Source organism: Pongo abelii, chromosome 12 (genome assembly GCF_028885655.2).
Source record: "Pongo abelii isolate AG06213 chromosome 12, NHGRI_mPonAbe1-v2.0_pri, whole genome shotgun sequence".
NCBI classification, from domain to species: domain Eukaryota; kingdom Metazoa; phylum Chordata; class Mammalia; order Primates; family Hominidae; genus Pongo; species Pongo abelii.
Window position 1 is genome coordinate 45,936,769 of NC_071997.2, and position 16,987 is coordinate 45,953,755.

A 16,987-nucleotide genomic window follows, 5' to 3' on the forward strand; every position below is an offset into this window, starting at 1 on the left:
CCTGTTTCCCACTTATTGGATGAATGTTTCCATACCCAAACACATCTACTCTAATGTGCTCAATGGCCACACGACTTTTATCATCATTTGATCATCTACTGTTGGACATCTAGATTGTTTTCAACATTTTTGCAAGTATAAATACCTCCTCATGAAAAATGTCACATGAGCATCTCTATCTGACTGATCCAAAGGATTTCTTGAGACCTAGTTCTAGAAGTAAAATTCACGAGTTGAGAGAGAGGCTATGACTCAACTTACAGGCGGCCCCCGGCACACTACTGTTCTGTCTCCAGCCTAGTGTGTTCTCTCCTCTACGTCCATGTATGAATTTTTGAGGGGGCTCAGGCCACGGAGTCTTTCCCTGGCCAGAATACATCATGTTATTACTCTAAGTGGCACAGGCCAGCCCAAACATTTCTGATCAACGCTTTGCCTTAATATGAAGTAGGTGAGGACAACATATTGTTAAAAAGTAAACTAGGACAGAAGTAACTGTTTAAAGTCTCTCTTCCTCCTGTACCACTTTTTATCAAGGCTATCGTACCACACATCTCAGTACAAATCTCTACTACCCTGACACATGGCAAAACAACCCATCTTATTTTTAAAAGCAATTTCTTCAAAAAGAAGCTTAAGGGAAAAAAAAAAAAAAATCAAGGCCAACAGTTATTACCAATGCTTCTGACTGTTCAGTTTGTTGAAAATGATAATCAGTTGAGGGCTCCTGGTCACCAAAGTAACACAATAAATCCAAAAGACTATTTGTTGTTTCAAGAGACACAGTGGTTCCTGTGGGTAAGAGACAGAAAGATAAAGAAACCTTGAAACAATGAAGAACTAAAGCCTGTTAGGTTAAAATGTGTCTTTTTTTTATATTAGCGGTGGTCTTCATGGCTACACACTTAATGTTGTCCACTACTTTATGCACTCAACGTCAACTTAAACACCTGAAGTGATGTAGACAGGGACATAACCCCTATTAACCATGTAATTTGACGTAGAAGATAGGAACACAAGATGAAGTTTGGGCCTGTGCTCACTTATTTTATGTACTCATTATCCTCAAACTACTTCATGGTTTTAATTATCATCACCAAACTGAACACACTGCAAACTATCCCCACTTAGTTCCCCCAGCCCAGGTGCATTTGAACAAACGCAAGTAGAATTATTCCATTTGGATTCAGATACTCACTAAAAACTTGCCTAGAAATACTAGCATAATTGTCTAACTATAGTAGTCTCTTAAAAATTGTTCAAAACATTATGTCCCCATCTTGACACTCATTAAAAAGGCTAAAAAGGGAACAGGAGGAAGAGAAGTATGAGATATAATCTGCTATCTTATAAGAAAAGTAAATGTATCTTTTTGTTTGTTTTGAGATAGGGGCTCATTCTGTCGCCCAGACTGGAGTGCAAGCACATCATAGCTGACTACAACCTTGAACTTCTGGGCTCAAGTGATCCTCTCACCTCAGCCTCCCAAGCAGCTGTGACTACAGGTATGTGCCACTGCACCTGGCTAATTTTTAAATTTTTTGTATAGATGAGTTCTCACTATGTTGCCCAGGCTGGTCTTGAACTCCTGGGCTCAAGCAATCCTCCTGTTTTGGCCTCCCAAAGTGCTGGGATTACAGGTGTGAGCCACCATGCCCAGCCAATAAATTATCTTTCTAAACAAAATACATTGATAACTTTAAAATGCCCATCAGGAAATGTAAAAAGTCCAGAAGAGAAAGCAGGGCAGAGGGTACAGGCTATGGAGAAGCAACTGGTTCACACCATCTCAAAGCTATGCGACCCTGGAAAAATTACCTAATAATTACCTTCATAAGATTATTATAAAACACACCAATGAATAAGGTATTGTAGAATTAAGTATGTGAAATGGCTAGCACAGTGTTTTGCACTTATTAGGGGCCTGACAATGAAATGTTCTAGGATCCTTTCCCTGGTATGTTAGCTCACTTTGTTACTGAGCTATGGGTCTGACATCTGTCTTTACTGAAGGACTGCACACACCTATCCAATAAAGGGGGTAAAACTAGAAAAAGACAAGCCTTAGCACTAAGAACTTCAATGCAGACTCACACCAGATGCCGATCGTATTAACAAGCAGAGGGAAGCGCCTCACTAAATTACAATCTATTGCTATCACTCAGCCATACATCTGATGCTGTATCAAGCTACACACCAAAATTCTCAAACATAGCTTTCTGCAAGTGTTTCTTGTGTTCAAGTGTATAATGATTCAGTCCAGTTTCCACCACTTCCATGTTTATTCTAAATCACCAAATAGCACTCTAGATTCTAAAAACTTAATGCCAGCTGCTTCTGATGTTGCTATATGTAGATTTTCATGGTGACTTATCAGCTGTGCTATTTACATGTGTAGCTCCGGAAGTTTACATCCAGCTCCAATTCAGAGAACCACACAATTTTAGAGCTAGAAGCTTTGAGAAATTAAGTAACTTTTTGAACGCTAAGAACAATTAGTGACACAGATGGCACCAGCATCAAAACCCCTGATCCTAGTTGAGTGTGCTTTCCTTTTTACATATTTCTTTCTTGTGTGTTGTCGCCCAATCTTCCAAATATCCTTAAAGAGTCCAGGAAAGCTGGGCGCGGTGGCTCACGCCTGTAATCACAGTACTTACGAAGGCCGAGGTGGGTGGACACGAGGTCAGGAGATCGAGACCATCCTGACTGACATGGTGAAACCCCGCCTCTATTAAAAACACAAAAAAATTAGCTGGGCGTGGTGGTGGGTGCATGTAGTCCCAGCTACTCGGGAGGCTGAGGAGGGAGAATGGCGTGAACCTGGGAGGCGGAGCTTGCAGTGAGCCAAGATTGCGCCACTGCACTCCAGCCTGGGCGACAGAGCAAGACTCCATCTCAAAAAAAAAAAAAAAAAAAGGAAAAGGGTACAGGAAATCTGGGAGCACTGCATACCTACCTAACATTAAAAACAGAAGCTAAGGTAGAAGGGTGATATAATTTCTCTACCAGTGCTACAATAAACCAACAAAGCTGCAATTCTACTTCGCCTATAATTCTTAAGTAACACTAAAGCTAAAAATGAAATAAACTATTAAAAATATAAACCACGCAGCCATCAAAGCAGAGTAAGTACAGCAGGACCTGTAACTCTTACTCAAAATATATGAATCATATAACTGGGGCCCACTTCAAAGCCCATGTTATTAGAGGGGCTTTAATCGAACTCAGTCACCTGCTTGCAAAAGCTGATCAAACATGTCCACAGAGGCTTTGACTTTTCTGAGCTCGATTCGTTCCTTCAGGGCGGCTTCACTTATGTCTTTGATCTGAGGTTCAAAGTACTCAGGCATTAAACACTAGGAAAACAAGATGACTAAAGTTACTACAAACAGGTAAAGGTGAGGAAAGGATAACTGAGTAGGACAAAATTTTTATCACCAACATACCAAAGTAAAACTTCACTGCTCCAATTCATGTGTCCTGCACCAGATACTACTGATCATTTAACATGATTGTCTTCACAGGGAATTGAAGTAAACCTTTCATCTCTAATGCTGTGTATCCTCTAAACATTTAATACTACCCAAGGTATGCTGATTTTACCTCATTCACTAACTTATTCAAATACTTTCTGAATGCCTACTACTTTACCCCAGACATTAAGCTTGGCACTGGGGATACAGAGACGAAAGGCATTCTCTACCTTCAGGGTGCTCACAATCTAATGGAGAAAGCCACTGTCTTAGTTCAGGATTTTAATATTTTGACTTACACAATCACACTGGTTTCCTCATCTATCTACAAGTTCTACTATGAAAACAAGAAGTGTGTGTTTCTCTGTGAGCTTTGGGAAGCAGAGAGATGTGGGGGTATGGGAGCAGTTTCGATATGATGAGTCTGAGATTAGTACTTCCACCAACAAACTCAGGAGGGCAGAGGTGCATCTGTTTTGCTCACCACTGTATGGACAAGCACTAAGCACAATACCCACCACACTGCATAAATCCTCACTCCGAAACTACAGAACAAAGAGGGAGCTGGAAATACAATGTGGAGTTCAAAGTAAAGGGATCTAGGCTAGATACACAAGAGTACCAAATGGATTACAAGCGTCACTGAAACAGAAGAGTATACACAATAAAAAGAGAAAATGAGCATAAAAATCTAAGAAAGATACCCATGCTTAAGAAGTGGATTAAGGCCGGACACGGTGGCTCACACCTGTAATCCCAGGACTTTGGGAGGCCAAGTTGGGTGGATCACGAGGTCAGGATCCAGCCTGGCCAAGATGGTAAAACCTCGTCTCTACTAAACTACAAAAATTAGCCAGGTGCAGTGGCAGGCACCTGTAATCCCAGCTACTCAGGAGGCTGAGGCAGGAGAATTGCTTGAACCCGGGCGGCAGAGGTTGCAGTGAGCCAAGATCATGCCACTGCACTCCAGCCTGGGCAACAGAGTGAGACTCCATCTCAAACAAAAACAAACAAAAAAAGAAGCAGATCAAGGGCAAGCAGCAGTGGCTTACACCTGCAATCCCAGAGATTTCAGAGGCCGAGGAGGGTGTTTGCTTGAGCCCAGAAATTTGAGACCAGCCTAGGCAGTGCAGTGAGACAAGACCCTGTTCTCTACAAAAACTAAAAATTAAAAAAAATCGGCCAGGCATGGTGGCACACCCCTGTAGTCCAAGCTACTTGTGAGGCTGAGGCAAGAGGATCACTTGAGCCCAGGGGTTCCAGGCTGCAGTGAGCTATGATTGCACCATTGCACTCCAGCCTGGGTGACAGCATGATGCCCTGTTTCAAAAAAAAAAAAAAAAAAAAAAAAAAGGAAGAGAAAGATGTGTATAGAGAGGTAGTGAAGGAAACTTCAGTCACAGAATTAAAGATCTAAGAGCATGTGTCACAAAAATCAAATGGGGAAAATATTAAGATGAAGAGCAAATAAATACAGAAAGAATTTTAAAGTTAGTCTTGTGATCAAAGCTAACTCCATACTTTAAAAGGCTTATCATCCAAATATTGAGGGTATTCAAATGGCTACTGAAATATTAGCCATGAAAGCCTGGTTTAATTTACATTTAAAATAGTATTATGTAAATAATGTAACTACCTCTCCTTACCGGTATATGAGGTTCAGCTATGTCCTTCTGAAAATATTTGGGGTATGAATTAATAATAAACTTGGCCACATTCTCCCCGGATTTCTTTGCCAGTAAAAATAAACGCTATATAAAGAAAAAGATTTAAATACATGTAATTTAAACTCAAGCAAGATTATAGTTACACTCTCAGCAAGAATTTCTCCCCCCTCACAAAAAAAAAAAAAATAAATGCAACAACACGCAGAATCCCAATTAGACTATCCCACCTTTTCTACTGTGATATAATTTCAGTTAGCATCTTATACACAGCTTGAAATATATAAAAAGCAAGCCATTTAAACTGAGTGGGTCACTCCAGTGTGAAAAAGCCCTAAGTATTAGAAACCAAAACCAAAAATCCTCTCCCCATTGACGATATGTACATCGTTTTGAAAAAAGTAGTAAAGGATTCACAAAGTCTATCAATTTCTCAGCATTTGTAAACCTTTCCCAGGTTATTACAACTAAATTATTTATGTACTGTTGTAAGCAAACCAGCGAGATAAAATACTAGAAAATTATATGAAAATACTCACAGATTCCAAAGAGGATGCTGGTATAAGGTAAGGATCATCTTGAAACACATAAGGCACACTTGTGGTATCCTGTGGAAAAGACATAATACAATTTCTGTATTTATTTTGAAGACAGCTCACTTTAACTTTTAGCTCCTGGGCTCAAGGGATTCTCCTGCCTCAGCCTCCCAAGTAGCCTGGGCTACAGGTGTGTGCCACCACAGCTGGCCATTTAACAAAATTTTTTGTAGAGAGGGTGTCTTGCTGTGTCACCCAAGCTGGTCTCAAACTTCTGGCCTCAAGCAGTTCTCTCACTTCTGCCTTACAAAGGGCTAGGATTATAGACGTGAGCCACTGCATCCAGCCCACAAGTCGTTTTAGCTAAATTTTTAAGAGGACCTTGTGAGTTTTGATAAAAATTCCGTAAGTTGTAATTATGTATGTAACCTAAATGCGCAAATGTGTGTGGGCATATATACATGTATATATAGAGAAAAAAGACAAAAGACAAACACCTGCACTGTACTCTCAGCTCTACAAGACTTGCCTTTAATTATGCAAAGCAAACAATGGCTTAAGCCTCCCTCCCTATGGCTGATTTTAATATTTAAGTTTGCTATCACTGGGGACTGTTTTAAACTCTAGGTAAGAATCATCTGAATTAACTAGTCCTAACAGCAGAATCCCAGAATAGGATTTCCTCCAAAGCAAGGTCGCTATCCACCCACGCTCAACTTCACCAAGAGTCCCCCCCTCCAAATGGAAGATATCACCGTGCCCTCTCAGGAGTGAGCAACAGAAGCTTCTTCCACGTCCTGTTACCCATTAAAATTGCTCCCTAAATCTGAGCATAATCAACTCTCCAATACCACCAGGGGCCCCACTGAGAAATGCCCCAGAATTGCTTTCTCTATTCTCTTCTGTGTCTGAGTGCCTTACTTGGGCCTTTATTCCAAAGCAAAAACTTATCCTATATCCTTAATGCTGTTTTCCTGACCTGGACTCCACAGGGAGGGGGCGCAGAAGCTTCCCTGTAGCTCTCAAGGGAAAGCTGCTCATAGCTGGAACCTGGAGGCAGTATTTTATTTTGGACCTAGCTTTCTGCTACCCCTTTCAAAAACCCCTTTCCCTTGAGCCTCACCTTAGGAGCCCTGTTGTGAACTTCAGTTTTTATTTGAATTATACTAATGGAAAGCCAATGTTGAATTCTTAAGAGTGATATGATCCAGGGTCACTACAGCTGCTGAACTGACAGCAGTGTGTAGGGAGGTGCAGTGGGAGACGAGAGAGACTGCTGCAATTAATCCAGACTTGTAAGACGACAATAACCAAGGTGATTGGTAGTGATATCAGGCATCGAAACTTTTGATATTGTGTAGAAACGAGTTAACAGACCTGAAACTACTATCCTTAGGAAGGTCTGCTTCCAAGGCTGGCCCTTGGCTGCCATCTGGGAACCTGGATATCGGAAGGGTTCCCACCATTCCTAGAACTGCTAAGAATGGTTCACTGTGCCTAATCTGTTTGTACAACGTGTTTTGTGCCAAACACCTGCTTTCCTTCTGGGAGTGTGGAAACTTGGTATAATATATGCCAGCCAGTGGGTGGTCTACATGGCCAGCCTCCCCTAAAAACTCTGGGCACTGGGTCTCTAATGAGCTTTGGTAGACACTTTGCATGTGTTGTCACAAGTCACTGATGGAGGAATTAAGCATGTCCTGTGTTGAATCTTCTGGAGAGGTCTTTTGGAAGCTTGTGACTGATTTCGTTTGGTCTTTATCCAATGAGCCTTTTCTCTTTGCTGACTTTGCTTTATATCTTCTTGCTGTCATAACTCTTAGCCTGGGAGTGGTCACGGAGACCTCACACACACATATCTTTTGAAGGGATAAACAAAGGCTTTGCTAATGATTCCCAGGATTTTGGCCTGAGCAGCTATAAGAATGGAGTTGCCATTAATGAGATGGCAAAGAAATATGTGAGGAATGTTTGGAGGGAAAGGGGTTTGCTTTTGGATATGTTAAGCTCTTTATCACACTCTCAAGTGTAAAGGTTTCCCATTCTCCACATAGCTGTCTTTTCTAAAATGTCTGCTTAGAATTCCTTTCCCCCCATCCTGGCTAACACAGTGAAACTCCGTCTCTACTAAAAATACAAAAATTAGCCGGGCGTGGTGGGGGGGCGCCTGTAGTCCCAGCTACTTGGGAGGTTGAGGCAGGAGAATGGCGTGAACCTAGGAGGTGGAGCTTGCAGTGAGCTGAGATCGCACCACTGCACTCCAGCCTGGGTGACAGAGGGAGACTCCATCTCTTTAAAAAAAAAAAAAAAAAAGAAAAAAAAGAATTCCTTTCCCAGTCTCAGCGATATAACCCCTTCTCAGTGCTACCTCAGTCTTCCCCTCTAGAACTACGCAATAACTGTGTCTAATTCTATATCCAGCACAGTGCTTGATAAACATCATAAGGGCACAAAATATTGTTGCTGAATGAACAGATAAACGAATAACTCTTGGATTTTAAGGGCCAGATAAATCACAATTCTACACTTAATTTCTATAACTTCTTTGATTTGAAGGTGGCCCTGGGCCATTCTCATTGAAATGTTGAGAATATCTCAGAGGTCCATTTCTGTGTTTACATTTCAGGTGCCTATTTATGGATAAGGGAGCTACTGAAAATCTCAATGCTTTGCAAGTAGGGAGACGTAGTAAAGTCCTTTTTCAGAAACTGGTAGAGTACACTAGTGCACATTAGACCCAACACTATCTTTAGTAGCTCCATCTTTATTTTATATTTAATTTTTTTTTTTGTGGCGGGGGGACAGGGTCTCACTCTGTGGAGTACAGTGGTGCCATCCTGGCTCACTGCAACCTCCACCTCCACCTCCCAGGATCAAGTGAGCCTCACCTCAGCCTCCCAAGTAGCTGGGACTACAGGCGCATACTACCATGCTCAGCTAATTTTTGTGTTTTTTGTAGACACAGGGTTTCACCATGTTGCCCAGACTGATCTCAAAGTCCCGAGCTCACAGGATCCACCCGCCTTGACCTCTCAAACTGCTGGGATTACAGGCATGAGCCACTATGTCCGGCCTAGTAGTTCCATTTTTAGATGTAGTTTAATATCTACAATAGAAGAACAATTCTCCGTACTTGTAATAATCGACTTAAGGAGGATCAATATCCATACAGATACTGTGGCAGAAAAAAAGACTTAATTATTTTAGACTTTTCCCCACAGATGAAATTAAAAGTTTTCAGTTAATAAAAAATACAACCAAGCAGAAAGTTCCATTTCTGATGCATTTACCAAAGTTTCAGTGTATCTACCAGACTACAAACTCTATTCTTGAGTTGCCAACAGAGCAAATTTCATGTCAATGAAATCAACAATACAGTAGTAGCAGTAACAAAATACAATGTACCAAGCATTTCCTTTGTCCCAGACTCTGTTCTAAATCTTACGTATACTTAATTCATTTTTTAATAATTCCCACTGCAACCTTGAGGTTTGGTGCTATAATTAACCCCCAATTTATAAGTCAGGAAAGAGAAGTATCAAGAGGTAAAGTAAATTCCCTAAGATCATAAAGCTAGTTGCTTGGCTATTAAAACAAACCAGTAGGCTCCAGGACCCAGATTATTAATCATTACATGATTGTCAGCATGACAGGTACATTATTTCTCCAAGTTGGTATACGACAGCCAAATCATCCCCTAAGAACGTACATTTCAACAAACTCTTCCAGGGATTAAAGATCACTGGTATGGTAGAAAAACACTGCATTTCAAGATAAAAGGCGTGGAATTAAGCCTTTAATTAAGGTTTTAACATCCTAACCAGCCACTGGCCACTTTCAAAACCTTAGCTTCCTCATTTGCCAAATAAAGGGATTTGATAATTTTATTTTAAATTTTTTTTTTTTTTTTTTTTGAGACAGAGTCTCACTAACTCACCCAGGCTGGAGTGCAGTGGCAGGACCTTGGCTTACTGCAACCTCTGCCTCCCGGGTTCAAGAGATTCTCTTGCCTCAGCCTCCTGAATAGGTAGGACTACAGGTGCCACCATGCCTTGTAATTTTTGTTTTTGTTGTTTTGGTAGAGACAGGGTTTCACCATGTTCACCAGGCTGGTCTCGAACTCCTGACCTCAAGCAATCTGCCTCCCTTGGTCTCCCAAAGTGATGGGATTAGTGATGGGATTACAGATGTGAGCCATGGCGCCCGGCCAATAGTTTTATTCTTAAAAAAAAAAAAAAAAAAAAAAGGCCGGGCGCCGTGGCTCACGCCTGTAATCCCAGCACTTTGGGAGGCCAAGGCGGGTGGATCACAAGGTCAGGAGATCAAGACCATCCTCGCTAACACAGCGAAACCCCGTCTCTACTAAAAATACAAAAAAATAGCCAGGCGTGGTGGTGGGGCCTATAGTCCCAGCTACTTGGGAGGCTGAGACAGGAGAATGGCGTGAACCTGGGAGGCAGAGCTTACAGTGAGCCGGGACTGTGCCACCGCACTTCAGCATGGGCGACACAGCAAGACTCTGTCTCAAAAAATAAATAAATTAATTAAAAAAAAAAAAAAAGTTTGGCGCGGTGCCACACACCTGTAATCCCAGCATTTTGGGAGGCCAAGGCGGGCGGATCACCTGAGGTCAGGAGTTCCGAGACCAGCCTGACCAACATGGAGAAACCCCGTCTCTACTAAAAATACAAAATTAGTTGGGCGTGGTGGCACATGCCTGTAATCCCAGCTACTCAGGAGGCTGAGGCAGAAGAATTGCTTGAACCCAGGAGGCGGAGGTTGCGGTGAGCCGAGATCGCGCCATTGCCCTGCAGCCTAAGGCAACAAGAGCGAAACTCTGTCTCAAACAAAACAAAACAAACAAACAAACAAAAAACAGATGGGGGTCTTGCTACGTTGCCCAAGCTGGTTTTGAACTCCTGATGTCAAGTGGTCTTCCTACTTTGGCCTCCAAAAGTGTTGGTATTACATTCATGAGCCACCTGGCTCAGCTGGATTAGACAATTTTAAAGAAACTTTCTAGACCCACAACAGTTTAATTCTGAGTAATGATGAGGTATGAGTATTAAATGTGTTATTAGCCAAGTTAAAAAGTGTGTTATTAGCCAAGTTTTAGGTTAAAAAAAAAACCAAAATCCTACTTACCCTGTTTACTGTGGACGCAAGTGCCTGAAGAACGGCTACTTTATCCCTAAAAATAAGAACCACAAGTTAATCCTCATCAGGGCTCTTCATAGCCACAAACAGAACAAGTGATTCTACTCTCAGTGTACTGGCCAATAACAAAGTGCAGATCTCATCTGAAGCTGGTTATGTCACAAGGTCACTAGAATAAATTAGAAATTAAGAAAACTGCCGGTTCTTTCCCCTAGTTGGTACATGTTCCTCTCTTTGCCTGTCCTCTCTGGTCTGGTGCATAATGCCATAACCCAGGGCTAGTGATTTCCATCCTGCCCTCATAAAACTATCTGGCCTACTTCCTCTATCCACTTTCCTATGGATTCTTACTGCAGCTTTCGGGACTACTGTTGCCTTTACTATCCTAATTGGTAGCTCTTGATTCAGTTATAGGAGAATAAACCACAGGCTTCTCTCTGGACCTATTGCATCAAAGCCTCCCAAGATCCATGGAGGACTGTCACACACACTCTTACTGAATTCCCAGATAATTCTGATGCAACCTCCTGGTTTAGAACCTCTCAACCATACATAACCTTATGGTAAGAATTGCAGGCCAGCTGTCCACTGCACCTCTGAGTAGAGACCTTCACTGAACTATTAGAAAAGCCTTCACTGGAATAAATGACAGACAAGATAATTTGATCTCAAATATATTTTTGCTCCTGTGTTAGATTTAATGTGTTTCCTTTCCAAAAGGGAATTATACCAAGAGTATTTTTCTAAATAAAGTTTAACGTAACATTCTTAAGACTGTAAGTCATCTGAGAAAACCAAAAGTACAGGAAATTTTATATTTCATCAAAACTAATTCCCTGATGTATATAATATCCACTAAATTTTCTATCCACGTTTAGAAGTCACATTTATGTAATTTCAGCAAGTATGATAATGACACATTCTCTCATCTCAGCATTCCTTCAGCAGATCTTTTATTGCCCTATTTAAGTCTTATCAAGTTAGCACACTTTCCTAACATGTTGAACAAATGGCAGTGAAAAAATGATGACATTCAGATTACTCACTAATTCTCTTTCTTAAAAGGGTTACTTTAAAAAGTTATCATACATTATCTTAAGAAAATAAACTAGAACATTACACGTTAACCTGAAGTGTCTGGTGTCACCTTGTGGCCCCTCTCCACGATGAATTTGGTATTTGTATTTCCAGAACTTTTAAAGGTATTTTCACACATAAACATCTCCCTAAAAAACGTATACACACTGTCATTCTGCATGTGTCTACGTAAGTTTGACTGCACTATCCATGTTATTAAATATAGAGCTAATTAATTCCTTTCAATGCAAAAAGTTATTGTATGATAACCTTTTAAAATTATCCATTCACTTTTCAATGGGCATTCAGGCTGTTTCAACCTGTTACTATTCCCAAGTAATAAAGAACAGTCTTGTCCATGTATATATGCAAATGTTCCTCCAAAGTGGCTAACCAGTAAGGTGCGTACATTTCCAATTCTGATTCTGCCAAATTTCCCTCCAAAGAGCTGTTCCAATTTACTGTCCCATAACAAACGTATTTCTTCACATCCTCTCTCTGCCAATATGGTAAGTTTTAATTTGCACTTCTTTTATGATCCCAGTTACCTATGCATTGACATAACTGGGCTCCCTGGCCTCCCTAAAATAATCACACAATTCAGATTAATAAAGTTTTTTAAAAAGGCTTTTTAAATGAACCTGAGTCTTTTTTTTTTTTTGAGATGGAGTCTTGCTCTGTCGCCCAGGCTGGAGTGCAGTGGCGCGATCTCGGCTCACTGCAAGCTCCGCCTCCCAGGTTCACATTCTCCTGCCTCAGCCTCCCGAGTAGCTGGGACTACAGGCGTCCCCCCACCACACCCGGCTAATTTTTTTGCATTTTTAGTAGAGACGGGGTTTCACTGTGTTAGCCAGGATGGTCTCGATCTCCTGACCTCATGATCCGCCCGCCTCGGCCTCCCAAAGTGCTGGGATTACAGGCGTAAGCCACCGCGCCCGGCGAACCTGAGTCTTTAGGTCACATAATTTTAAGACCTAGCTTTTTGAGGGGCCACTAAATGCGTTCAATAGTACTACACTGTAACGAGCACTTTTGCGAAGTTTTAGTTCCTGCATATTCAACAAAATGTTGAATAAATGAGACGAGGCAATTTGTTCAAGGATATATCCAGTGAATAAAAAAGCAAAATTTTGCTGTCCACACCATTTACTTTATTTTACCTCATTAGAGATAATAAAGACAGTAACTGTCTGCTCTTCCAACCATATGAGAGAACTTCCTTAACAAAAATTACTCTAATGATGATGTTCATGTATAACCATGTATTATTAACCACGTAAATAGTAACCCACACTAATTCAAAATGTCTTTCAATTGTTCTTTTAAGTAAATCTCATTGCTCATTCACTCACTATTCTCCACCTTTCTATTTTTTGTCCTTTAAACTCCTAGCTTCTCCCCGCTCAGCTACTCTCTTCAAGAATGCTCTCCTATTGCTCTTCCTGTCACTGTCTCCTTACCTAACCCTTATACTTCTCTCATAGTAAGCACTCAACCATTTGCTGAATGAACACTGATAGAATACTTACCAAGTTTTCTTTTTTGGAATTACTACTTCTTCAATCCCTAATGTAAAAAATAAAACATGAATCAGTTTCCTAGTACTACAATGGAATCCAACGTGTTGATATAAAAATAGAATTCAATATATTTTAAAATATACCTGTTATATCAGTTCCTTCAACCTTTGAGAGGGTTGCACTACCAGAATAAAATCTGCAAAAACAAAAGCCTTAAAGCTAATAGTCATTAATGAAGTACCCAGCTCACCTCCACCTATATGTACTTTGAGCCCAAATTCTCCAATTATCACGGATTAAACTGGATAACTCATGTCAATGAATGCTGAGAAGACAGTCTGTACAGCATGTTCAATATCATTAACGAATGGATACAAGATATGGACAAGACTGTCAAAACTTTTTTTTTTTTTTTTTTAGAGACAGGGTCTTGCTCCATTGCCTAGCCTTTAGTGCAGTGGTGCAACTATAGCTCACTGAACCCTTGAACTCCTGGGCTCAAGAGACCCTCCTGCTTCAGCCTCCTGAGTAACTAGGACTACAGGCATATGCCACCATACCCGGCTAGTCAAAATTTTTGGAAGCAAGCAATCTCATTACATAAATGGCAGAGGGGGAGGAAAGTTTTTAATAGCACTTGAATAATCTGGTCTGAAATGCAAGAACTTTCAACTTCAGGAACCCAAAACACTATGACATTAAAAAGAACAATTCAGTGAGCTCTTGCTCCTATACAGACACTGCCCTGATCAGAAAGGACTACCTCACTTAAAGCAATTACAACACAGGGAAGATCACCCATGGCTTCTCATTCCACTTCTTTCAACAATCAAGAACTTACCAAATACATAAGGCCTGATTTAGACTTGGAATTGCTGATATTTTCTATTTTCAGAGGTTCAGTATGAAATCCTTTTTAAACCAAAATACAGAATCATTGGCCCATGACTGAGTTTTTAAGTGTTCTGTTTAAGTATTCTGATCACACTAAAAACACAGTCAACACACCACACAGATAATGTGCACAGTTAGTATTATCTTGTGTTTCCCCTTACTAAATGGCATCAGTAACATTCAGAAAATTGTCAAGATGTGATTGCATAGAAAGATACTTCCTCCAGTAGTATCTGGTTTCAGGTATCATTTTAAAACATGAATACCCCTCTACGTTAAGGACATTTCAGAAAGAGATCAACTCTTTCAAGTCACACTATTTGTTTCTCATGACCTTAAAACAGAGATCACAGTTATTTTGAGAACGGATGCTGAGGGAGAGATTCTGCTTCAGGCAAAGAAAATGAGTAGAAAAATGCTAACGATGGCTACCAGGAAACGGAGGACTGGCATTGAATGGCAGCACAAAGGTTTCTGCAGTATCAGATGGAGTGGTTTCTCTTTCTTGAGGGGAACTAAGGGAAAGTACATATAAAAAACATATTGTAAATTACATATCCCACTTATACCTCACAAACTTTTCGGATGGTTATTACCAACTCCAGTCTGCAGATGAGGAAATCTGTCTACTATCATCCAATTAAGTGAATGGCAAACACTAAACCTAAAATTAGGCTTTTAGCAAGTTTTCACTACAAATTACTGCCTCTCATATTCCCACAATGCCACTGTTTGTACTGAGTGAAAAAAAAATTACACAAATAGGTCATACATGTTCCCAGCTATAACTATCACAGATCAAAAGGGCATGGTCAGATCTTTTAGACTTTTCTGCTTTTATGAAAACCTGGTAACTTCTTTAGCCAAAGTTCCTACAGTGTCGACCAGAGACTGCCTTTTATTTGGGAAGATCTTGTACGTTCTCCTCGCTCCTCCTGATTGGATTAAAATGAGTACTGGCGGATAATTTTTAATTTGGGGTAGTGTTGCTAATACCCACACTCACTGGAACGCAAGCTTCATGAGAGCAGGGTCCTAGCTTTGAGGATGGTGTTAACTACAGAATATTGCAAGCAACCAATAAGTATTTCTCTAATGAATAAATGCGTTGCGAATCCTATTTCAAAGGGCCACCTCCGCGTGCCTGGTCTTAAGGGCACGCGGCCTTAAGGGCGCGCATGAGCAAACCACTTTAACGTGCCTACTTCCACAGCCAGCTGGGAAACATAGGACTAAGGTGACTCCGCGGTCTTCTTCGCGGATACCCTAAGCGTCTCTTACCTGCAGCTGCGTGCCTGTTTACACAGACCCGCCCGCCGACCCGTCAGCGGCTGGCCAAGCCTGCTGCGAAGCCCCAACCAGCGAACAGCGGATACACCCGCCATCTTTGATTTCTCTGCAGAGCATGTTGGGAAAGCGTTCCTCGACCTTCAGGAAGGTGGGGCGAAGTGGGCGGGGAGCAGGGAACAGCTCCGCTATTGGCTGAAGCGGAAGAAGACGAAAGCAATCATAAAATGGGAGGTTGCAAGCTCATGGTTTGAAAGACTTCGTCACGGAAGCTACAAGCTCTATACACCCGATTTGCCTCGGAGGAATTTTCCTAAATGATTATTTTGATGTCTTATATATCTTTCATTGTTTTCAAAACAAAAGAGCGAGCAGAGAGTTGTACAACTATTTGTTCCCCCCCATGTAGAAGTGATCTCATCCACGTAAATGTCGTTCCTGCGACCGCTTCCGCGCGCAAGCGCACTTTGAATCGCGTGGTGACTCCGGGCTTGAGGGTGACTTAAGAATAGTCAGGTGGTGAGTGGAACGTCTGTCTGGGTGTCGGAATTCAAAACGGACCTGGAGGATGTTGATCTCCAAGAACATGCCCTGGCGGCGGCTGCAGGGCATTTCCTTCGGGATATACTCGGCTGAAGAGCTCAAGTAAGGAGTTGGTCGGGTAGCGTGCCCAGCCTGGCTCTTGAGGTCGGCGCCCTAAACTACGATTCCCAGAAGCCCTTGCGCCCAGTCTGTCCTCTGAGTCCAGGCTTGTCTGGCGCTTGTCCTGCTGGGAGCCGTAGTTCTGGGAACGTTCCTGGGCTGGCGTGGACTGCCTAGATAAGAGGCCGGTGGGGCTGGGGGAAAGAGTTTGCGCTGGGGGTGGGGGAGTATAAGGGTGGGGAGGGTCCTGGTCTGCAGCGTTATCATCTGCCAGTCTCCTCGTTAACTAACAAGCATTTGTGGAATTAACCATAATGTACCTGACATGGTTAATTAGGCACGTAGTAAGTTTCCTCTTGTTTGTAAAATGATTGTCCTTCAAGTGTCAGTTCAGGAGTTAACTTCTCTTTGCTTGGACCCCGCTATATTCTCGGTCTGGTTGTTAAATCAAGGGAACTCTCTTTAGTCTTCATTTTGATCAAGGTAGCATTTAACATTCTCCAATGCACTCTTGAAACTTTCCTTTCTTCCAGAACCTTATGTGTCTTCAAGTTCTCCTATTTTTATGACAAATACTTCTACCTCCCTTTCTTCCTCTATCTATCTATAACTCCACAAACATTTATTGAGCATCCAGTTTTTTCCAGGCACCAAGCTAGGCATTAATGACACATTGGTGAGCAAGGTCTGTACCTCGTTTTACTCCTAAAATGTTGATGTTCTTCAAGATTCTA

At 41.5% G+C, this 16,987-nt stretch overlaps 2 protein-coding genes across 3 annotated transcripts in view; one reads left to right on the forward strand and one right to left on the reverse strand.

Annotated features, from left to right (window-relative positions):
* PTCD3 (pentatricopeptide repeat domain 3) overlaps positions 1-15,721 on the reverse strand; it is a 31,682-nt gene extending 15,961 nt beyond the window's left edge. Inside the window, 8 exon segments of the mRNA NM_001132569.2 lie at positions 677-792; positions 3,236-3,359; positions 5,123-5,227; positions 5,680-5,748; positions 10,822-10,867; positions 13,440-13,476; positions 13,574-13,626; positions 15,606-15,721. Of these exon segments, the coding sequence (NP_001126041.1) occupies positions 677-792; positions 3,236-3,359; positions 5,123-5,227; positions 5,680-5,748; positions 10,822-10,867; positions 13,440-13,476; positions 13,574-13,626; positions 15,606-15,709 (654 nt within the window). The 5' untranslated portion in view covers positions 15,710-15,721.
* Positions 15,722-16,069: 348 nt separating this feature from the next.
* The window catches only part of POLR1A (RNA polymerase I subunit A), an 89,338-nt gene continuing 88,420 nt past the window's right edge, over positions 16,070-16,987 (forward strand). Inside the window, 1 exon segment of one of the 2 annotated variants that reach the window (NM_001133901.1) lies at positions 16,070-16,256. In NM_001133901.1, the coding sequence (NP_001127373.1) occupies positions 16,180-16,256 (77 nt within the window). In that variant the 5' untranslated portion in view covers positions 16,070-16,179. 2 annotated transcript variants of the gene reach the window in all.